This window comes from Parasteatoda tepidariorum, chromosome 4, assembly GCF_043381705.1.
Source record: "Parasteatoda tepidariorum isolate YZ-2023 chromosome 4, CAS_Ptep_4.0, whole genome shotgun sequence".
Taxonomy (NCBI): Eukaryota; Metazoa; Arthropoda; class Arachnida; order Araneae; family Theridiidae; genus Parasteatoda; species Parasteatoda tepidariorum.
The window spans coordinates 63192352-63217836 of NC_092207.1; the positions used below are offsets into that span (position 1 = coordinate 63192352).

The 25485-nt window shown below is 27.2% G+C and overlaps 1 protein-coding gene across 1 annotated transcript; it reads left to right on the forward strand.

Moving 5' to 3' along the window:
* The first annotated feature begins 326 nt into the window (after window positions 1-326).
* On the forward strand, window positions 327-25485 carry LOC107445615 (exosome complex exonuclease RRP44-like protein Dis3). Its single transcript, XM_016060047.3, has 22 exons — window positions 327-695; window positions 5149-5306; window positions 6061-6248; window positions 6965-7050; window positions 7127-7303; window positions 7565-7717; window positions 10438-10554; window positions 12471-12611; window positions 14001-14147; window positions 15874-15990; window positions 17048-17149; window positions 18050-18114; window positions 18322-18406; window positions 18594-18721; window positions 18808-18894; window positions 19985-20141; window positions 20811-21031; window positions 22966-23056; window positions 23183-23260; window positions 23338-23499; window positions 24082-24204; window positions 25381-25485. Exons 1-22 carry the CDS (start codon window positions 477-479, stop codon window positions 25444-25446), a joined length of 2868 nt encoding a protein of 955 aa, XP_015915533.1. The 5' UTR covers window positions 327-476; the 3' UTR covers window positions 25447-25485.

The window sequence follows — 25485 nt, forward strand, 5'->3', positions numbered from 1 at the left end:
ACTATGTGAAATACAAATTCCATTTCGTTTTTTAAAAATATAAAGTAATTTTGGTAATTTTTACGATATTTTCGCGCATTCATCAAAGACTTTCACGTTTAAACTAAAATTAATTGATTGTTAACTCTTTCTGCTTAAATAAGTCTTACGTAAAAATTTCATAAAAGGTTGTGTTTCTAATCGATTTTATATTCAAAACGGAGCCATGTATTTTTTGTTTTTAACTATTTTTGCAAAAGTAAATTTTTTTTTTTCCTCTTTTTTTTGGAATGTGCAATTCGAAAAAACTTTTCGCTTTGCTTAGCGCCATCTATAATTCATTATTCATTCAGAGGTCAATGTAACTGCTGTAACTGTGACTTCGGCATTTCCATTATAATTTTGTAAATAAACAAATAACAATTGCATGCTTTTATAGCATTCACACTAAATTTTTGTTTTATTTCAGTACAATAAATTACCGAATTCATCCAATTATGATAACCTCCAAAGTTTTTGTAAAGAAAACTAAAAGAGGATCGGTTGTAAAAGGTATTCGAGAACATTATCTCCGTGATGACATTTTATGTGGTTCAGCTTTATGTTCTGAATGTTCTCAGAAAAATGCATGTTTGGAAGCTGAGCCATTAAGCATCAGTGATTTATGCTCAGACCCTCATTATATTATACCTGACACTAATGTTGTCATGCATCAGGTAAATTAATTTATAGAGAAACTATTTTGAATGGGGTCTCAATTTTTTTATCCCTCAATCCACAATTTCCAATTGCTATTATGAATCTATTTGAAAGTCAACATTGTTTCTGTACTATTTTGTTAAAAATTTAGTGATAACCAAATCAGGTAACAAAAACCTGCGGGAGCTTCTGAACACAATTTGTTTTTTAAAAATAAAGAACTGTCGAAAATTTCTAATCACACATTTCTGTCTTCACTCTTTGATGCATTCAATTTGCGCAGATTCTATTGTTAAACTATGTTGTTCTTTGATCGCTTTTCAACAGTTACTGCTACGCCATTCCGCTTTGTTTTATTTTTGATACGATATGCGAATTTCAAATTTAAGTAGTCACTTTTTTACTCAATTTTAAAGCCAGACAAAAAGCACCAATTTCATCATAAACCTAACAACTGTTTCAATAGTTTTTGGCATTCATAACTACCAATTTCCATGCAGTTTGGAGTGAACATCTAATGAGTTATAAATCTCACATTTATCACTTTTTGACGTGCTTTATTAATGCCGATTTCATTGTAAATCTAAATGTCTTTTTGATTCTTTTTCTAAAGGCAGCTTTTGCTGATTGTTATTGTTGATTTTTAAAATTCTGTACTTTTTTTAAGATATTATTACGACATATGAGTTTCAAATCGCACATTCAAGTAATCACTTTTTGACGCTCTTTGTTTTTGCCGATTTCGTGCTGAGTGCCAGTTATTTATCTTGTGATGTATTCTCCTGTGGCTTTCAAAATTCTGATTTTTATTGCGACATGCGAATTTTAAATCACGCATTTGAATAATTATTTATTAGGCACTTTATTTTTTTTTATTCATGCTGGTTTTATTCAATATATCACGAAAAATCTTATATTTATATAAGTTTTTTTTCAATTATTGTTATGTTTTTTTCACGTATTTGTGATGTTCCTGTTATTTTAACTACAATATTATTACGTCACACGAGTTTCTAATCGCTCATTTGAATAATCAGTCCTTGACATAATTTATTTGTGCATATTTCATTGTTTATAAATTATTTTTTCAGCAGTTAGTGCCATGCATTTGCATGTGGTATTTAAAATCCAGATTATTTAGTACAATGTTATAACAACATAAATGGAGGAAAACATGAATTTTTAAACTACTCTTTGTTTGAAATTTTTTAGATCTTATGTGATTTTTTGTAAAAAAATGAAAATATTCCTATTTAAAATGCAGAAAACCTCTTAATAATTCAAGAATTAGATGAAATTTCTGAAGTATAATATCAGATGAATATTGAATCTTATTTTGTACTATAATTGTTTTGTTTTAATTTTTGGTTTCAATTTTTTTAAATAAACTATTTCAAATTTATATTATTCATTTAAATATGTATATTTTTATTTTCACTTTCTTTCTGTAAGCATTTATTGTTAAAATTTATATTTCCCATTATATATATGTGTGTGTGTGTAAAAACAGGGCTACATCCCTGTTATCATTTGTTACAATTAGTTCCAATAATTCTGTCGTGAACCAATTATTCCTTCATTAGTTTTATTTACGGGTAGACTGGTGGCTATAACATTTCACGTCCACTCTCCACAAGGGAGGGGGGTGGACAAAACTCGGGATGGTTCCGGCAGATCTTACATGGAATACATCATACAGCAAGAGTCATGCAAAAAGAATCACTCCTGCATTAAGTACTAACAGAAAAATGACTGAAAAGGCTCAATCGTCGCATACCTTGTAACCCTACGCATTAAGGAAAATCATTTAATGCTTCTTAATATGGAAGGGAAAGATTCTAAAAATAACTCCTTTGAAATATAAATCTAATTATTATTCAGTGATATGTTTTCAGCCTTGATGTTCCAAAATAGAATATCTCTACACCTATTCTTTACCAAAGACATTTTATGAAAAGAGTTTTAATACTTTTATTAATACAAAAATATTTATAATTTTTGTATTACATATATATATATTGATAAATCAACTTAGGTTATTAATTGAAAATTATCATATTTGCCACCAATGTGGATAAATATGTGTGTGGCACTTTGCTAATCAACCTGCTGAGCAAGTGGCCCTACACTCAAAAAGAATAATAATAGGATACCTGTCACATAGCTTGTGAGGGGCTAGGAGGGACATCTGTCCCCTGGTGCACCCTTAGAGGGGTGCCAAACACATGAAATATCATAAAAGAAATCTAGAGTAAAATGCTTTTCTCTTTTAAATAACCTCAGTTTTGTTCGCTAATTGGAGGATTCATAACTTGAAATTTTTATTCGATTTACATGAGAATTAAATATCAGGGCAATTAATATTGTAGTTTGTTTGCACATAATTATTTTTTTTAAAAATTATTTTTAGCGAATTGGGGACATATTAAGAGAAATATGTCTTTTGAAGATATACTTATCATCTAATCAAAAACAATGTATGCAATCAAAAACAAAGTTGAATAGATGCTCAGCTAGTGTACACTGTTAAATTTTAAAATGTTTTATCTGGAAATTCTCATGTCTTTTAGGTTGGGTACAAACCCTCAGACTTGATTATTACTAGTTACAAATCCAATATAAATCAACTGTTCAATACTAGTGTTGAAATATAATACTCATATAGGATAATACTTAGTAAAACAAAGGAATGCAGAGTTAGTTTATAATTTTTTAACTACCTGATATATTTATTTTTTAATTCATGTACCCTACAGAGGTGTAGCTTGGGTTTACAGCGCTTGGGATGGGGGGCAAACTCAGTTTTTGAGCCTCTTTCCATCATGGTTTAGGACTGGGACTTTGAATAAACAAAGTTGATTGACTTATGTCCAAATCCAAAAGAGGAAAAATAAGTTTTGTTATAATTTTATTTATAAAAATTAAAACAACTAAATATTTATAAATTTAAACTCAGTAATAAAAACCCATTAAATTATTATTAAAGTTTTTAATAAAGTAAAAAATAACCTAACAAATTTAATTACTTTTTAATTTAATTCTTTATGGGCACCTTAAATTAGATTTCCATTTGTAATAAATTCAATAATGTAAAATAATAGTTAAACATATAATATCAAAATTAATTTTCACATTTAAAAATAAAAAAGAAAGTTTTATTTTTAAAAAAAATTTACCTAATTAATTAAGAAACACTTCTTTATATATTCTTTTCAATAATAGATTACGTTCAGAACAAGGTAACGATCACAAAGTCAGTCCCACTGAAAATAATCTACAAGAAACGATATCAAGTCGTGACAAAGAAGAAGAAAAAAACTAAGAGGTGCGGAAACGAACGTGCGAGATCACGATATATGTTCTCAAAACTGATTCTGATTGTACCGCTCATCAATCAAAGGCGTTTCAATATAACGATATGTACATCGTCTTCCCCAGCGCGAGTTGGCATCTGAACGTAAAAGATCTTTTCGTGTCTTGTATCGCTATATCGTTCGTCTTCTTTACTCAACGGCTTAAATCAGATTTCTGATGCATCGCCTGGAACGAAAGTCGCTGTGTCGGCCAGCCAATTCAGGCGTTAAAACGATATACCGCTTTATAGCCCAGTCCTATTTAGGACTAAAATAGAGACTTTTTGGGAAATTTTGGGCTTTAAATAATGCAAAAAATTAATTCTACCTCTCTTAAAATTCCTTTCAAAAAATTTACTTTGATAGAGATTTTGCACCTTGACACAATGTTTTTTTAGATCAGGAAACTTGTAATTCAATTTTCACTCTATACAGTTTAAAAATGTTATGAACTTCCCTTTGTGGAGGGCTTAAGTGAAGCTCCTCCACATTTATATTACATGAAGAAAAAAATCATAGATATCTCTCTTGATTATCCCAACAAGATGACTTTACCTTAAAATCCATCTACTAACTACTGAGGATGTATAGTGTCATATTTATTTATAATCGCCCTAAAACTTCTGAGACAAATGCTGTATATTATTATTATAGATTTTCAAGATTAAAAATTAGGGTATATCCTCATATTGATACTTGTTCACACCAACTGCAATAATCAAAATGCTAATCCGTGGTTTTTGTATCCGTGGTATCGGCAAAACATAGATAAAATTCAAAAAAATTAGCTTGCCCCTAAAATATTTATCTGTATAGCAGTTTTGAATAATGTTCTACAAGTTAATGCCTTCTTTCATCTTTTTTTAGTTTTGTGCAAGTCACTATTGTGTTGCAGTTAAAACTTAGTATTGCTTTTGGCTAATGTACCAATATGGAAATTTTCTCTGGAGTTATTAATTTAATTTGTATTTGTCTTGAGTTATTGATTTAATTTGTATTTAAGACCTTGTACCCAAGTTTAGGCAGAAACCATGAATTGAAACCTGCTGTAGTTATTCTTTTCTATATTTAAATTATTAACCATCAGTACTTAAAAGCTGATTTTTTTATTTTACAGATTGATGTTCTAACTGAAACTGTTTTTAAAAATGTTATTATTTTACAAACTGTTTTGGAAGAAATTAGACATCGGCACTCACCTGCTTACAATAGAATTAGAGAAGTCATATCTAATGCTGATCGACATTTTTATGCTTTTACAAATGAGCACCATAGGTAAACATTTTCATCATCTGAAAGTTAATATTTTACATTTCTGATTTTTTATTATTATCATATTTAAATTTAATTATAAAGTATTTCATCTATTATAAATTTATCTTAACTACAGTCATAAGAATGGAAGAAAAAAAAATTCGAACTAGTGCATTCTTTTTTTAAAGTGATCCTTCTTGGAGTGATATTTCTATATTGGGGCCTGTTTGCACCAACTAAAATCACCAAGTTTAACCATCCAATTCTTGAACTTACAAGTAATGAAGTAAATACTTTCATTGTTGGTTCACAATCACAGATACCTAGTGGTATCTGGGATTTTTTTCAGCTTTAAGTGTGCCACTGACCGGTTGTTACTAGAATTTGGTGACCATTTTGATGTAGGTACAAATGCTTCCTAACCCTTTGGATGTGCTAGCTTTTTCTTTATTTAAATTATAAAAGCAAATATCTTTATATAGTGAAATCCGGTTATATGTTGTACTGCTTCCTACATCATTTTCTGCAGGTTCATGAAAATTTCCTATACCGATAATGTTAAATTTTTCCAGATTTTACGTTACCATTTTTTAAAAAAAGCCTGCTTTACATGTTTTTCTAACAGATCACAATCATTTTCCTCTTCCACAAACTTTTCCTGAGTTATTTTTTTGGTGGTCAATAGAGGGGGTCGCTACATAGAGTTGGTCTTTCCAGGAGGTTTCACTGTATTTTATGTAATTTTTTTTTTCATTTTTCTTTTAAATCTTTTTAGAGATACTTACACTGAAAGAAAACCTGGTGAAACACCTAATGACCGAAATGACAGATCAATACGGTTAGCTGCAAAATGGTATCAGGATCATTTAAAACCTTCAGATGCCAACCTTAAAGTCATCCTACTGACTAATGATAAAGAAAACTCAATAAAAGCGGAAAAAGATGGCATATTAGTGTATACTTGTAAGTGGATAATATTTTAATAGTAATTACATTACTATAGACTTAAAAATTAAAAAAAAATTTTAATTTTGTATCATTTAAAAAAATTTTAAGGAAATTTTTTATGATTTTATAAGTGATCTTTACTGGTACAGGGCTCCTACACAGGTCAGAGAAAACCTGGAATTGTCAGGGAATTTTATTTTAACTCTGAAAAGCAGGGAAAATTGCAATTTCTTAAAAAAAAAAAAAAAAACTAGAAAATTTCTATATCATGTCTGGGAAATAACCAGTCTTAGAATTGTCAGTAGCGGTAATCAGTTATTTTGATTCGAGTTAAATAACTCAAACATCTATTACAATTATTTTATAAAATTCCACTTTTTAGTGAAATTTTTCTAGATTTCCATTCTCATTCTATTATGTGTTTTTGCTCTCAAAATTTAATATTTGATATTACAAATAAAAAAAAAGTTTTCTGATGAAAATCTGCATGGTATAGATAAAATATGATATGTATTTTCATCAAAATTTACCTGATATACCTGAAAAAACCAGGGAATTTTTTTTTTCTGAAATTGAGTGGGAACCCTGTGAGTATAAAATAAAAGTGACTGTGACTTCAGAATAAAAGTAACTGTGTTATTTTTTGCGAAAAAAATACTATGTCAATATTTAATAAAAATTTATTTACCATTTTATACTGAAAAAAAAAAAACAATAAGTAATTTGCTTAGTTTCAGAATATGTGAAAAGCATGAAAGAATATCCTTCACTAGTGGACAAATTGGCACAGATAAATATGCATTCAAATCATTCAGGGGTAAGTATTATACTATTTGTTTCTTTTTTTCCCTCTTTTTTTTTCATAAAATGTTAATATTTCATTTGTTTTGTAGCCAGAATTTCGAACTGGTAAGAAAGCTTACATTTATCCTGAGCATTGGAAGTTATCACAAATTCAAGATAGTTTAAAATCTGGAACAGTTGTGCAGGGAAAATTCCAAGCCAGTAGGGAAAATTATCTTGAAGGATATGTTTTTGTTGGTGGTGATGATGATTCAGATGGAAAATCGGTATTTTATTCTTTAATAATTTTAAATTCAAATTATTTTCATTATTAATTGACAATTTATTTTTATTCTTATTTTTCTTTTACACTTTATTTAATATTTTAAAACTGAATCTCATTTTCACAAAAAATAATTTCTACTTTTTAATTACTAAAATATTATTTTTCTCTCAAAAATTAGTCTCAAAAGATAAAACCTGGATGAACCCCGTTCAAAGTGAGCATTTTATGACAATTTATATATTATTTATACTTTTTATTATAGATTTTTATACAGAGTCTAAAGCACTTGAACCGAGTCGTTCATGGTGATGTGGTCGCTGTCCAAATTCTTCCTGAAGATCAGTGGACTTGCCCATCATCTCTTGTATTAGAGGACAAAACAAAAAGTCCAGATATTGAAAAAGATCCTGAGGAAGTAAATGTTTTTATAATTTTGAAAAAAAATAACTGGCATTCAATATTTGTTTGCTGCACATTTTTAATTAAGATTCTATTTTTATTTTTTTTATTACTTTGACTACATTGTAACCTTTTCTAGTTTTATTTGTTTCAAAAGAATTTTTATACTAGTATGTATAAGTTTTTATTTATTTTAAGTTTAAATAAATAAGAACTTATATAAGTAGTTGTAACTTCCATTCTCTTTAATGTAAAGTTTTAAACGAAAAGTTTATATTTAAAAACATTATTATTTTTTTAAATGCGAAACAGTATTTGAATTATCCTGCCACTTATAGTTCTACTCAGTGCAATAATTCCTCATTTTGCCGAAATGGGTATATTTCCACTAGTTTAATAATTAAATTTATTTTAATCCTTTTTTTCAATAAATATAATTATTAAGAGGTTTTTTTTGAGTTGAGAAAAAATAAATTCTGTAAGTTGATAATTACTCTACAACTAACATTTGCTTAAAATATATTTTAAAACCATTAAATGGTTGTTGCAATGTTTTCATTGTATGAAGAATTCAATTCGAATTCGAATCATTTATCAATAAATAATTTTCTAAACTTTTAAAATATTTGAACTGAAAATTATGTAAAAACAAGTTTTATTTTGAATAAGTACAACATGTCAGTTTATTTCTCTCTCTATATGTTTTTTTTTCCTTCACATTTTAAAAATTTTACAGTATTTTGCTTATTTAGTAATATTATAAATTTAGGTAGAAAAATTAACTCTTATTTTAATGTTAATTAAATCAGTTTTTTTAATAAAAAGAGATAATTTATTAAAAGAAATTAATATCTAAAACTAAAAGAAAATACATTGACCTTAAAAAAATTTGTAATAAAAGTTTTACCCATTGAAAAAATGTAATAAATAATGAATAAATATTTTACCAAGTTATATTTTTTAAAAATTTTTTTAGATAGTTCTATCTTTATATTCAGTATAATATACTAGCTGGAAATAATGTAAGCACACATAATTCATCTAGATATAAGTGTACTAATTTATTCTGAAAAATAAAGGTAATATAAGTCAAAATTGAAAATAAATAATCTGAAAATAGTATTAGTTATCATTACACAATTATATTAGTTTATTTTAGTTTCTCCCAGTTTTTCAAAATTCCTTCCAGACAAAATGCCAACCCTGGTTATAATTCCTTTTAACTTAGATCTTTCAGCTGCACTGATACCTATTTCTAAATATGAATGCAAATATGATTCTTATTATTTCAAGATTATCTTTATTAAAATGCATTTCCTTATATATCTTGGTTTTCATTCAGAAGGGAATCAATATTTAATAAATATCTTTCCGCTTCATGGAGAATGCTTTGCGTTCTTTATACTTAGTTTTTGAACTCAACAGATATTTTTGCCTCTGTCTGTTGTATTTCTATGCAGTACTAAATTTATGAAAACTATAAACCATATAGGATGGTTCAAGGGTCGCATTCCATTCCCCCTAAAATTCATAAAATTCCTAAAACTATGTGCAAACCCTAAAATTCCTAAAAATCTGATAAAATTTTGTTGGTGTTCCTAATAAAATTAGAGTTATAGGCTAAATATAAATAAAACAGCAATAATCTAAAATATAAGAATTTAATTACATTAATTAAAACTGTTTTAATTTTGCCACATGGGAATTCTGATCCTGAGAGAGGTTTTTCGATAAATAAAGCAATGCTTAATGTGAGTCACCATGAGAATACTATTATGTCTCTTAGACTAATCAAAGATACCATTCAAAATTATGGAAGAGTGTTGAAGATCACCACAACACTATTGAGGGCAGTAAAAGAATCTCACAAATCATATCAAGAATATATTAGAAAAATTATCATGATTAATTTGTTTTTCTCTAACTTCTAATATAAATTGCTGATTTGAAATCTAATAATATCACACAATAGTTTTTCTTAATAAAGTAAGCTAAAGGGTAATAATAAAGTTTTGATTAAGAAGGTAAAAATTAAATAAAAATCCAAGTTGGTGTTAATTTATTTTTTTCTCTTGATTTATTCTCACTTTTGCCTGTTCCTGAATTATGCACTTAATTTCTGATAGGTAATATGTAAAGTTGAAATTTCATTTTTACACTTTAGAGATTTCATTACTTGACTTAATAAATTTCAGAGCTTTATTTTATGGCTTGCAATTATTTATGATATGTGTGGATGAATTGTAATAATCTTCTGTTATGTAATAAACTACCGTGTGATCTGCTTTTATCCTAGCAAAATCATATGTTATCTAAAATTTACCTAAATTTTTTTGAAAAAAGCTCCTAAAATTACCCTAAAATTTTAAAAAACTTTGCTGCTACCCCTGGATGGTTTGAATGTGTTTGTTAACCTCACAAAAATAAGATTTTTTTTTTACATTAATTCATATATTACATTAAAGGGCATTAATATTTTAAATGGCATAAATGTTGAAAAGTTCATCTATAATGCAGAAATTAATATGGAAAAAAATTTGTTTTCTTGTATTAATTCAGCATTTTCTTGCTTTATTCAAACTATTCAGTTTTTAACGTGAGTGTTTCGGCAATTTTCTGATTAACAAACTTATTAATATTTTTGAATTAATTTATAATAATTTTTTTTCCTTTTGGATTTTGAGTATATATAAGTTATAGCTTCATGTTTAAAAAAAAATTCTTTTTTTTTCCTAGGAAAAGATCTTGAAGAAGAAAAAATCTAGCCTTAAAATTATGTCTGGTGCTATTATTGGAATTATCAAACGAAACTGGAGACCTTATTGTGGAATACTTCAGCCTCCTTCTATAAAAGTATGTCTCTGGTTTGTTATGGCAATAGAATTATTTTTATGTTGTTGTTTTTTTTTAATTATTAAAAAGAGTCAGAAATGATTTATTCTTTTTATGATATTTTTTTATAATAGCTTCAACTTTTTTTTTCCTTCTGGTTTGATAAGTTATCATTGCAACCTATGGGCTTAATTACTTTAAAGAATATTTTATTTTTATTAAAAATTTATTATAAAAAGAGTAGCTTAAAAAATTTTTCTTTAAAACTTGTTTGTTTAAAATATAAGTTAATGAAATTTTTCCTTTATTCAATATTTTGGTGACACAATGGTGAAAAGAAATAAGAAAAACTTAGCGAAGTCAAAACCAGCATGTTTTTTATTCAAAAAGTTCAGTATGAAGCATGTTTCAAGTGAAAGAGAGTTAGCGATAAAAACAGAACTCCTTCTTTATCGTCCCATTTTCTTTAGAAGAATGAATCATTGCTGAATCAGTGTTGTAAAAAAAAATAAAAATTTAGTGACCTCACCCTTTTTACGGAATTGTTTTCTATTATTGCCATTTTACACCATAAGTCAGTAAATCTAACTATTAACTTGTTGAACTCTTAAAATCTGCCTTAAATGAAGCTAAATACTGTGAGTATCCTGTTGTGGTAAATATTGTAAGTTAATTGTGTGTTATAAACTATTATTTTGTACCTTCAATGATCTGTGTGTGAAGTTGCACAAGGTACTCTATTTTCAGATGACAGTCAATCCTTGTAATGATTATTATTATTTTATTTTAATAAGTTATGAAAATATTTATCAAATTTGTAACTTAGTCACTAATTTTTGATCCTATAGTTTTAAGACTCTTCAAAACGTAATCGTTTTGGAATACTTACATGTTTTATTTAATCTAAAAATTATTTTTTGAAACAGAGTTCTGTTATTTTTTCCAAATTTGAGCTTAAGTTTTAGTGATCTGAAACTGCCATTATTAACTTTGTCTGAAAATCATATTTAATTTTTCATAAAATACTTAGCTTAAGCCAAATAAATGTTTTCCTGTTAAAAATTTATCTCATAATAAAAACAATGTGTAACCCTTTGTTTGTGGTCAAAGGACCATTTCGTCTAGATTCCTAGAGCTGTTGCTCCCTTTGTTCCATCCCTCACCTTTGCACGCCACTGGAGATGAGTGTGGTTGTTCAGATGACGTATCTTACTGCAAAGTATCTTAAGATAATCCATTTCACTGCAAAAACCATCAGTTACTGCAAAGTATATTCATTTTTGGAATAATTATAAATAAATTACCTTATAATTATTCCAAAATAATTTAAAATCATAATCATTTTATAAATAATTTAAAACTTGGGAACTAAAATATACAAACAATGTTTATTTTGAGTAAGATCATCCAAATATCTCACAGCAAAGCCAAGTGGTTAACCAGAAAGATAGCCAAGCGGTTAACCAAGAAAAGATATAACATAGTGGTCAGACTACTTGGTCTTCTTTTCACTTCAATACAGTTCTTGCCGACAGGATTCAAGCAAAAGTGTTACATTACATTTACTGCAAAAGGAGAAGGGTTAAAAGAAAACATAGTATGCCTGGTTTTTATCCTATTCCTATAAAGTCAGTGCCAAAACTTTTGCTTAAAAATAAAAATTAATTATTTGAACTGACTTGAAAATGAACATAAATGTAAATTTTTAGTTATGATGTGTGAGGCCACTGCTCTGCTCTTTGGAGAACTATTATGCATTTTCCAAAAAAGATGGAAATTGAGAATTTTGCAAGTAAACTAAATTATTGCTCCACTTGTAATCTCAGTAATTTGATACATTTTAGATTGTTTTGTTGGGAAAAAATAGTATAATTTATTTTGTATTTTACTGGTTGTGTTTATTTTCATAATTTTTAATTATGATTTTATTTTTGCAGCAAACCACACATTATCTTTTTGTTCCTTCGGAGCGAAGGATACCAAAAATTCGAATTGAAACTCGCCAAGGCGAAAAACTTTTGTCAAAAAGAATCATAGTTTCTATTGATGGCTGGCCAAGAGATTCAAGATATCCCCAAGTAAGAATCAGCAAAATTGCATTAGAATTTCATTATTTTTTTAATAGGCTTGCATATTAAATTAATTTAAGATGTAACCAATTATTAAATTTTTTATAAAAAAATCCATTTATAATCTAAAATTAATCTCATAGTATTTGAATTCAATAATTTCCTTTGTAATTTGATTTGCTTTATAGCCAAAGAATCCAATATGTTTCCTAATTATCATATATAGTAAGCTTATTTTACTTTTATACAATTGATACAATGTTCATCTGAACAAATAACTTAAACATATTCTTATGTATATGTATTATTTACTATATTTTAAATTTTATATTTATTCTTTTATAATGCTAAGTGTTACTGCTGGTCGTCATTTGGTTTGTAGCTCAAAAAGAAATCTTTCATTTTAACATAAAATATCTCAAAGACTCATGACTGTCGATTGCATATGAATATCAGAATGTTCCTGAAATAGTTTTTTTAATGTGCAAGATTTCCTTTATTTTTACCAAATAGCTTTTGCTAATTGTTATTAGAGTAAGAAGCACTGCTACAAAGATTTACAATGAAAGCAACAACTACAATATCTTTTTTTTAAATAAAAAGAATAGAGTTATTGCTAATTGATATGCGCCACTAAATTCCTTTTTTTTTTATCAATAATCAGTTTCTTTTAATTTGAAAAAAAATAAGAATGAGGGATAATTTTCATGAAAAGAAATTTTTAATTAAAAAGCTTTACATTAAAACATGTGTTACTGTTATTTATCTTCTTATGACTTGGTGTGATATAAACTAAACTCAGTTTAATGACAGCCCATAGAGGGCTAAGGCCAACTGTGCCCATCTCAGTTTTCTTCACCTTGGGCTCAAGTGCAGGGGCAGATATTCAGCTTGGGTGGTCAGCCGAATGCAGAACCCCCAATGTTTAGTCCCCAAGCATGCTTAGTACTCATTTTATCAACCCACTGAAGGGATGGAAGGCTGCTTGGTGTGATATGCACTATAAAATTGTAAATAACAAACTTAACAAAGCATTAAAAATAATGATTCATCAGAAACTAAATAAAATTATAAATTGTTGTTTTTCCTCGTCCATTCTAATTCATCAGTTTAAAAACTGAATAGAAATAATTTCCCACATTTTAGCTTATCCTGTTCATTCTCTTGCTGAATACCTCCTATTTATTTCAATCGACTATGTACAGCACACCATTTACATATTTGAGCCCATGTTAATTCTAATATGTTGTCTTTTCTTGCTTTGACTATTTAAGTGCATATTTCATTTTCCACAAATTTGCTAAAATTATACATTAATGTTGTAATAATATAAGTTTTGCATTTATTAATTAACTTGATAGTTTTGTTCTATGATTATTACAATTTTTTTTATCAAAGGGGCATTTTGTTCAATGTCTTGGTGATCTTGGAGAAAAAGACACTGAAAATCAAGTACTTCTTTTGGAGCATGACATTCCTCACCAACCATTCTCAAAAGCAGTACTTGATTGCTTACCAAAATTACCCTGGATCATAACAGATGCTGTAAGTAGTTCTTTTAAGTTTAAATTATTAATATTTAATTGTATCAGAACTTTTTTCTTTTTTTTAAGTCTTTTTTATTACATGATTTTTTTCTTTCACTTTAATTATTCAACATTATTTGGCTAGATATTAAGTTTCTTGTAACTCATATAATACATACTCTTAAAATGTGATTTCTGTGAAATATATTTCTTAAATTCTTTTAGTGAAAATTATTTTTTGTATCAGAAGCTATGGTTAGAATAGAATCATAGGATTTTATTTTAATTTTCAATTTATATTCTTAGACACAATAAAAATTGTGTAGGTTCATAATTCTCAAGAATTATTAAAAATACTGAAAAAATTATTAGAATTATTTTAAAAAAGTAATTTCCGTTGTTATGCATGCAATTCAGATTACACCTGTTCCAGTCACTGGCACCTTCTAGCATGATTAAATAAGCATTGATGATACATTTTTTGTTATCATACATGCAATTTAGGTTAAGTATGTTTCAGTCACTGGAACCTTCGAGTTTGATTAAACTAACTTTGATGATACAATTTTTACTATTATAAATAAATTTGAGGTTATAAATTATAATTTAGAATTCTTAAAATGTTAGTTTCTGATTTTATTCATGTAATTCAGATTAAATATATTTCAGTCACTGGCACCTTCTAGCATGATTAAATAGACATTACTTAAACACTTTTTACTGTTATAAATTAATGTTGTAAATTATTAATTTAGTATTATTGAAAAATTAGTTTTCGTCATTATGCATGCAATTCAGATTAAGTATGTTTCAGTTACTTACACCTTTTACCATGATTAAATAAACATTGGTAATACACTTTTTACTTCTATAAATTGATGTATTAAATTATTAATTAGAATTATCAATTGTAAAAGGCTTTTTATGGTGTATCAAATTTAAAACAAAAATTTTAAGAGGCTTTGTTATTTTTTGAGAAATCAAATTTTTGTAGATTAATATTGTTGTTTTTTCTATCTATGCATATTATGTTTATGTTATTTTCTAATTGATGTGCACCCATGAAAAGTCAGGATATCTAACAAAGTTGTGGGGATTTTGATGGTGCTTAAAATTGAAAAAAAAATTGTTTTCCTCCCCCCCCCCACATCTTTCTAGTCTTCATGCTAGCTTAATTGAAAAGATTTTATTTTTCTTGTTTAGGATAACAAAAAATTAATATATGAACTATTTTAACTACTTATTAATGAAGAGAGCATGATACTTGGTTTTCTAATCGAAGTATTTGCAAAATATTACAAGATTTTATGTAGATTTTAGATCACAAATCAATAATTTATTTAAACCAAAAATAGAATCAGTGAAAAAGTTTGTTTAAAATGCATATTTTCTCCCTTATTTTCCCATTAAAATCGGTGTAATTTGTCTTGGACAATGGTCAATACCTGTAATAAAATAAATTTTTAATAATGGAAATTTTTAGATGTCATGCAATGATTTCTTTTACAAGGATTGTTAGTGTCCTGTTTGTAAAATCTTATGAACAATAGTTCAGAATTATATGGAATTTAATTTTGTCTTAAAATAATATCATATTTCTAAGACTTATATAATGAAATGAATATAGATATTAGTATTTGCAGACAATAAACAGAATTCATTGGGATTTGAAAATAAGTAATGTTATATCACATTCATTTTCTACTACTTACTGTTTTTAATTACTGCTTATTTTCAAAAATTAGGATGTTGCAGTTCGAAGAGATCTCCGAGATATAACCATTTGCAGTGTTGATCCACCTGGATGCACTGACATTGATGATGCCCTGCACTGCAGGCAACTTGAAAATGGTAATTTTGAGGTATTATGCTTAAATTTGTTTTTGTTTTATTCATTTAATACATAATCTGAATGATAAAGAATAACTGTAACTACTTTTTTCTCTCAAGAGCGAGGGATTTCATAATTTTTCATTATTGTTGGAAACAATACTGTATTTCGTAGCAGTTTTAAACCAAATTATTGATAGTGAACGTAGTTTCTTTGTAGAATTCAAGCATATTATGGCCATTTTAGATACATTTTAATTTGGATATGATACAGGAATATTTATCCTAGAGATATAAATAAAATCAATTAGGAAAAATTGATTTATTAAGTAAATATTATAATGAACCTGGCCACATTCCAAAATTATAAAATAAAGAAAAGAAAGTCCCTTAAAGGGATCAAGAGAATCATTCTTGTTATCTCATCAAGAATTTCCGTAAAGATGTCAATGTAACAGTTGGAACTGAGAGGCCGAAGCCCCCAGTCTTCACACCAATAGCTCGAAATTAAAGGTAAATGGATTGTTCCAGGCGGACAGTTAGGAGCATGGGAAGAGATCCATGGTTCGTGATTTATCGAAAAATAACACAGCCAAAAGTAAAGCCAACACACCATAATTAGTATTAAATTAATTTGGTGATAGCGAATTACCAAAAAGACTGTGAGAATTAGTCTAACCATGTAACTAAAACATTTTCGTGATAAGAAATAAAGAGTTATAAACAGATTTTGTATTTGATTTAGTCGAAACAGTGAATTAATGAATTTTACATTTGTGTTGAAATAAAAAGTTAGCCGTTACATTGATTGTTAAGAAAAGAATAAAAATATATTAGCTTTTTATAAAATGTCATAAAAATTAAATAATTGGTTTAATTTAATTAAAATTTGATTAAGAATGATTAAAAGAATTATGAAATTTTAAAAGCTAGGAAATATGTAAGGCCTATTGTGGCATTACTCTGTATTTTGGAGTAAAACAATATCTAATTTCATCACTAGTTACTAATGTTATATTTAGCATTAATAGCTCAATCATGTTAATAGTCATTGAGATTTTTAACTGAATGTGTTTTATAATTTTTCAGGTGGGTGTACATATAGCTGATGTTTCTCATTTTATTAGACCAGGAACAGCTATTGATAACGAGGCAGCAATGAGAGGAACAACTGTTTACTTAGTTGATAAGGTATAGATTTTTTATGCATAGGTCATTATCTCTTATCACCTTTGATAAACATGTTGTATGAGTGCCATTTGTGTATAAATAAGTTATTTAAAAAAAAAAAAAAAACAATTTTATAACACTTACTTGTAGGCTGATTTTGTTCCAATAACAGATAAAGGCAAAACTCCAAAAATTAAGTGACTTTATATTCATGACATTAACATATAATATCAAAAAGCCTATAAGCTCCATGTATATAATAATCATAGGACTTATAGGCTTTTTGTTACTATATGTTGATGTCATAATAATGTATCTTTCTATAAGCTTATAAGAAAGTTTTCTACTTCTTCTGCATTACCATGAGTTGAAAAATTTTTTAGTATGCTTAAAGAGCTTTTGGTATGTTTGTCACCAGATAGTTAAAAGAATTACTTAAGAAAAAAATTAGTTACATGAGGTTGAATTTTTTTTATTGTGTTATTTCTAGACAATCTTCTTATGCATATGAGACTCACTTTTCTATTTTTTCTAAATATAATAATAATTTTCTTAATCTGCATTAGTTGATAAGCCAAATAATTTAAAGAAATGTACTGAATATACTATGTATGATGTAGGCTAATTAGAAAAAATCTGGCTCTTTGCAAGCTGATGTTGCCATTTGTTAGGCTTATTGTTGTTAGCCTTGTATGTGAAGGGAGGTTTGTAGACAGCCAAATTTTCCAATTAGCCTAGGACATATACTACTTATTAGCAGACATTATGAAATTCTCTGATCAAAATATAAATTATTTCTTCTTTTATAAGAGGAAATACAAGAGTGTGGAAACTATTGTATTAATAATGATTAATAATTTAATTTCAATAATTTTATTCACAAAGTCATGAAATATTTCTTTTTTTTTTTTTTAATTTTAGAGAATTGATATGGTTCCTGAGCTATTGAGTTCGAATTTATGTTCTTTAAGAGGCAACGAAGAGAGGTGAGTCAGTGTTAAAAAATGTTTTTAATTAAAATTCTGTTTAAGGCATGTCCAAAAATATTTTTTTAATAATATTTTATTGTTTCAATTATTGGACAATGGCTTTTCTTGAAAAAAAAATACTTTACAAAAAAAAAAAATGACATATATTTATTCCAATTTTTCTTTTGGGTAAAAATTTTACAATTAATAATTTGATTGTTTAAGGTTTGCCTTTACTGTGATTTGGGAAATGACACCAGAGGCTAAAATACTTCGAACTACATTTTTCAAATCTATTATCAAGTCAAAGGTAAGATTTCACATTACCAATGAAAAGTAAGTTTATGAAAAATCTATACCTTATCAACTAAAAATGAGTATTGCATGCATTTTAAGATTTTAAAATAAAACCTATTTTCTATTTCAATTAAATGAGTAAAGATATAAAGAAGGCTAAACTATTTAAAGTTACACATTGTTTAATATCATTTTCTTAGGCTGCACTTACCTATGCTGAAGCCCAAATGCGAATTGATGACCAGTCTTTAAATGATGATCTCACATTAAGTCTGAGGGGATTGAATCGCCTGGCTAAAATTCTTAAAAAGCAAAGAATTGACAATGGGTAAGAAAGAAGCCTTAAACACTCTCTGTGTGTTAGTATTTTATAATTAAATTAATCATTCTTGTTTGATAATCTTTTGTTTTTAGAGCCTTATCCCTTGCATCCACTGAAGTCAGATTTGCAATGGACACTGAAACTCACGATCCCATAGATGTTGAGAAGAAAGAGTTAAAGTAAATATAATAATATCATATAATTTCTAACCATCATACCATTTAAATTAAAAAGTGCCTGTTGCTAATTAAGAAATTTGTTACATCCATGAAATAGTTCTAAATAAGGGTTGTTAATGTTAGTTGTCGATTCCCCCCTCTGAAACAATAATTTATTTATTTGCTTCATTTGTCTTTTCTTTAGTTTTTTTTGTAATATTAACAGGGTTTCCAAGGGTCAGGGAGAACAGGGAAAACCTTGAATTGTCAGGGAATTTTATTTGAACTCCAAAAATCAAAGAACAGTCAGAGAAAGTTGCAATTTTTTTAATATAAAAACCTGGAATATTTCTATATCATACTGGGAAAATAACCAGCCTTAAAATTGTTAGTAACAGTAATCAGTTATTGAGATTTGAGTTAAATAATTCTAATATCTATTACAATGATTTGTTGTACAATTTTCACATTTTAGTCAAACTGAGATATTCCTTTCCTCATTTAGTGATATTTTTTACTCAGAAAATCTAATATTTTGCATTACAAATAAAAGAATCAAAGTTTTCTGATGTTCTAAATTTTCATTGAAATTTACCTGGTATACCTGGAAAAGTCAGGGAATTTTTTTTTCTGAATTTGAGTAGGAACCCTGTGTTAATGTTTACAAGGTCTAATATTACATATTATGCTTTTTTTATTGTTATTATTATTATTCTTTGATTGTCTTAAAGCAGAACAACATAAAAAATAAATGTATTTTGCTGAGGAAAAAAGTTAGGGAAACCTATGGTACATCTAAGTTTCAAATAAAAGTTTTTTTTTATTTTATCATGTTGTGCATTTTCATATTTTTGAAAAGTAACAATACATAGAAGGCATTCACATTTGATCAAAATGTTCACAGCTGAGAGAAATATCCACAGTTTTTGTAATATGTAAAACAAATATAGATAATGTCTTTATAGTATATCTGCATCCAAAAACCATTGTTATGAACTCATCTAAAAAAGTGATAGGATAATGGAACAGATTATGCCTCCCGGTATTTGTATGAAAATGAAATGTAGTATAATATAAAGTTAATAAATATACCATATTTATCTTTTTCTAGGGAAACAAACTCAATGGTTGAAGAATTTATGTTATTAGCAAACATATCTACAGCGAAAAGAATACTTGAAGAGTTCCCAGATTGTGCTCTTCTAAGGAGGCATCCCGCACCCGCTCTAGCTAATTTTGAACCACTCATCCGTGCTGGCCAATCAAAAGTACTTATTGTTTAATGTGATTTTTTATTATACTTGAAACCAAACATTAACCGTACAGACAGTAACCCCATTAACTAGTTTATAAAGAATTTTTATGCCTGTTTGTTTTGTCGAAAAGAAGTTAGTTTAAAAGGCAAAAAATATTTGGTCAAATGCTCAAAGGTTTAATTGAAATTTATTTTCACTTAATTATAAACATAAGAAAAATTTTTTTTATATTTTTATTTAAATAAAAATAAAAAATTTTTATTGCTGGTGTGTGATTGTATAACATATATTGTAAATAAATATATTACTTAATTTTCAAAATAATATTAGGAAAATTGAACTCATTATTTAACTTGAATATATATTTATATATACAGCGAAAGTCCCGTATCCAAAATCGTCGAGCCTTCGACAAGTCCGGAAAATAGATTTTTCCAGATAATAGATCATCTGTTTTCCTTTTATCAAAAATCTGCAGTCTTTCTCTCTTCATAATTTTTTTAATGTTTAAAAAAAGTAATAAACATATCAAAAATTATATTTTGGGCTACAAATGATTTTTCAGTATTAATTTAAATTATTTGAAAGAAAAGAAAATTGTTTCTTACTTTAACATTAGGTGCCAACAGCATTATTGTATGGTGTTAAAGCCTTTTTAAAATAGTCTAGTTTAATTTCTAGGGTTTTGATATCAAAGTTGATTGTGCCAAGGATCTGGCTGTGTCCTTAGATACTGCCTCTGTATCAGATAATCCTTATTTTAATGTGATGTTGCGAATGGTAGCCACACGATGTATGGCACAGGCATTGTATTTTAGTAGTGGAGTTCTACCTCAGTCTGAGTACTTCCATTATGGTCTGGCTGTTCAAATCTATACTCATTTTACTTCTCCTATAAGAAGGTAAACATAATTTTATCTCTTTCTTCTAAATGTTTTTTTTTCAATCCATTTTAAACTCTGTTAAACAAATTAACAACTGTTTAACAACTTAATACTATGAAAATTTATTATTTCTAGTTGTAACATCACTAAAATTTCTTTATAAGCAGTACTCAACCTATACTCATTTCAGTGTCACATTAATACACCTTCACCAGTACGATAAATGGCACGAATGATGAAACTGTATTTCATCAGAGGTTACATCATACTAAAGAGATAAATATACAATTAAAAGTAACGCCATTAAATAAACAAAAGAAGTTAAGAAATTAATGATTTTCAAATATTTGTAAAATATATAATAGTAGCTACGTCATTAAAAATTGAGTTTTCGAAGTAGAAATTCTCCCAGAAATCCAGGTCAGTGCATGAAATACTTTTAATGATATTAGGTGAGGAAATATCGAACCTATTACCTTCTGCCAAGCAAAGTTTTGCGCTAGATGGGCAATGGAATTCTGGATTTAGCTTTAATGCTCTAAAACTTTGATATTTTTTACACAAAGATTTACTCTCATTATTGTAAGATTCGCTATTTTTTACATTCTCCGAAATTATGTTAATAATGCTAGGAAATTAAATATACTATCCAATATGGTAAATAGGTCTTACTTAAAAGGCATAAGTGATTACAAAATTTCTGTAAGAGAATGGAATAATTTTAATAGCTTAAGAATTGTATCATGTCTTATTTAGTGAGAGAAACTGACCCACCCTCCCATGCTAAGGAGTTATTGTTTCTGTTACAATTATTAAAATCTGTTTACAATTACTGTTGTTGTTACAGTGGATGCATAGTATAAATCGGGAGGTAACAGACCTAGGGCCTAAATCCATTCCTTAAATGTTCTGTTGAAATTAGTTGATAATTATGTTATCTGGCATTAAATCAATTTAGAAAATATTAATTTACGAGAAAAAAAGGAAGGAAGAAGTTGTTATTGATAAGAGTAATTTCTCTTTTATGTTTCTACATGAATGGAAAAATTATAATAAGAAATGAGAATCTGTCGCCAAAAAGAGAAATGAAGAAATTGATGAATCTGTTGATTACTGGGTAACGAAATAGCAAAAGTGCTGTGATTAGAGTCTTGATAGGGATGAAGTGGAATTATTGGGACAAGGGACAATAAGCAGAAGTTTGGAATTAGATGAAATTGAAATAGTTTTTTGCCCCAAAACAAATTCAATTAAAAAATAATACAAGTTTATATTAAGACTTTTATTACTTCTTCGAATAGTGTATTATTTACATGGTATAGTAACTAAAACAAAGTTTTATTTTTAAATTGAAAGTTCTATTTTTTACATAATCTGACACAAGACATGATAAATATGTTGACTGTATGATTCACAAAATAATTCACAATTTCAGCATGTGGATAATTAGTAGATTGTAGTACCAAAGCTTGTCTTGGATAACTGCTATTATTTTGAATGTAAACTGATTGTAAATTTTTATCTGTGTATGTACTTCACAGAATCTTTCTAGCCAATTTTATGTAATATATAGTCAGTTAAATAGATAATTTCATATTTTGATATTATTATAGACTAGTAATTTATTCAAAACAATTTCTAAAAATATCAGTACTCACTAATTTATACAATTAGAAAACTTAACGGTCTTCATTTCAATTTTTTAAAATTTGAAAATTCAAAATAACACAACTAAACAAATATGACTTATTTTAGCAGTCAACGCACGAGATAGACAGGTTATATAGTTATGGAGGTTTTGCCCTCTTTATTATTCAAGATAAATACCATTTCTTGATAATAGAGGCCAGCTTGAAGATTTCATTGTATGTAGATAAAAAAAAGTGTAATAATCTAGAGAAATAATAATTTGCTATAGAATGTAGTTAAATGTTATTCTATTAATGTTTTAGATACTCTGATGTGATTGTCCATCGTCTACTTGCTGTAGCAATTGGAGCTGATGTAACCTATCCAGATCTTGTTGACAAAAAGAAAACACAGGTTTTGCAATTTTTATGTATTATTTCTGTCAGTTACGGTTGTTTGTATAAATAATTGATAGATCTTGGTATTAAATAATTTTACAGTTAATTTTCTTTTAACTAAGTTTTCTTTTTTTGGTTTCAGGAGCTATGTAATAACTTAAATTATCGTCATAAGCAAGCCCAGTATTGTGGTAGATCATCAGTAAATCTCTATACGCATGTAAGTTTATAAAACTTAAATGTTATTCATCATAAAATTTGCAAAAAGTTTATGCCCTAATAACTTAACTTTTTCAGATCTTTTTCAAAGACAAAACTGTTGAAGAGGAAGGTTACATTTTATTTATTCGAGAAAATGCTTTGCAAATACTTCTACCTCGTTTTGGACTTGAATGTACACTGTATTTAAGTTCAACAAATAAATCAGATGATGAAGTTGTTTTTGAATATGATGAAAACGTGAGTATTCTGTTACTTATTTAACCTAATCATTATTATCTGTATGTTTGTAAATTGATATTCTAAAAATTTATTCCCAATTTATAAATTATGAAATATTTTACTAATTCTAAGTAAGCAGAAGTGCTCAGAAATAAGCAGAATATTTGAAGTTTTTTTTTTCGGATTAAGTGGGGGGTGGGGAAAGAGAATCTATATTAATATTTAGAGATGATAGTTTCAGTTTAAAGATATTTTTTCTTTTGTGAGTTTTTTCCCTAAAAAAGTGATTAAAAAAAAAGGTTGTTTAGCGCTATAAAAAAAGTTCATACTTATAATGCAATTAATACTTCCAAACTAATGATTCAAAAATAAAAAAGGTTTGAAAGTTTAAATTTGCTACATATTTTAATTTTTTTAAAGTAAAATTTCAAACTAAAATCTACTATGTCTAATTATTTATAATTTTTTTTTTCAAAATGTTTGTCATCAAATGTAGAGTGATGCTCTGCAAATTTTAACTTGTTTTTGAATTTCTTCGGTATCAATTTTAAAATTTCTTAAAATATTTTGTAAACTCTAAATATTTAAATTTTTATTTAGGCACCCTCACAAACTGCTGTTGGAGTTTCTCTCAGACAATTTGATCCTGTGACTGTCCAACTTCACATTGACAGAACTAACGTTCAGCATCAAAAGACCATTCTAAAACTTGTAAAGCCTCATGTAAGCCTAATTTATTTTTAAATCCGTATAATATTGCATTCCTGTTAATTATATCTGTAATTATTAAGCAATTTAAAATTATAAAAGGTGATATGAAAAATACTATATTATTATTACTATAATTGAGTGAAATTCACACAATTTTTGAGTCACCGTAACTAAAATTCCTTATCTCTGGATATCAAGACTCCAGAAAATTATTACATAGATGCCCAAAGTGGCCCACTCCTGAAAATAATAAAAAAATATGAAAGAAAAAAGTATAAATCTTTTTTTCAAGCTCTCTCCGTCATGTTCTGGAACAAAAAATTACAAATCTAGTTTACAGTCTTTCTCAGGGTAACTATTTACTTTGGCAATACTTATCTGTGACAATGGATTCAGTGTTTACCATGAAATTTAATTCTTTTATGTATTTGTGCTAACTAACTAGGAAAGAAAATTTTGAAATCAGAAAAGATTCATAAACAGTAAAAAATTATGATTTCAAAGAAAACCTCCATCACATTAATCTGATACTGTATAAGTTACTTGTTTTGCTTTATGAATGGTAATTAAAGTTAACTCTGGGGAGACATTTAAATTTTTTTTTTTTTTTCTATTCCAATAATTTTGTAAGTACATTTGTTTAGACTTAAGTACATTAAATATATTTATCTTTATCATCTGCACTTAAGAAAAAAAATAGATATACATAAATATTCATTTTAATTTTAAATACTTCCAATTTATTTACATTTATACAGTAATGTTAATGTTGACCCTCATAATAATATTTTTTTTATTTTCTGACTAGCTTTCTAAAATGGTTGTGCAACTCTGAGTAATGATTAAAAAGGTGAACCTAATGAATTTATCAAAGTATTTCTGAAAATATTAATTTCTACACATTCTAGATTCTTTTGATAAGAATGTAAGGATCATATTGAATTTTTAGTACATTCCAACTTAGTGTGAGGGTTACACATTATCCAACAGTAATACTATCAGAGCCAGTCAGCATCAACTGTGATCATTTCTAAATTGGATTTAAAAAGAATGTAATAAAAATAATCTTTAGATACCGCCTGATCAATATTTTTTTTTTTTTTTTTTTTTTTTTTTTTTTTTTTTTTTTTTTTTTTTNTTTTTTTTTTTTTAGAAAACAAACCTTTTATGTATTTTACTTTATTACAGATTCCTGGTTTTAGCGTGCCTCCTTTAACAAGTGAACCCCCTTCCAAGAAGAAAAAAACGGTGTAAAATATTTTTAAAATAAAATAAACATATTTTTAATAAAAA

Bases quoted from the DNA above. Each gene is read 5' to 3' on its own strand.
- LOC107445615 (XM_016060047.3), top strand. From the start codon at position 477: ATGATAACCTCCAAAGTTTTTGTAAAGAAAACTAAAAGAGGATCGGTT. The intron at 7,718-10,437 runs GTAAATGTTTTT...TTTTTTTCCTAG, and splicing joins TTGAAAAAGATCCTGAGGAA to GAAAAGATCTTGAAGAAGAA. The intron at 18,407-18,593 runs GTAAGATTTCAC...TCATTTTCTTAG, and splicing joins AATCTATTATCAAGTCAAAG to GCTGCACTTACCTATGCTGA.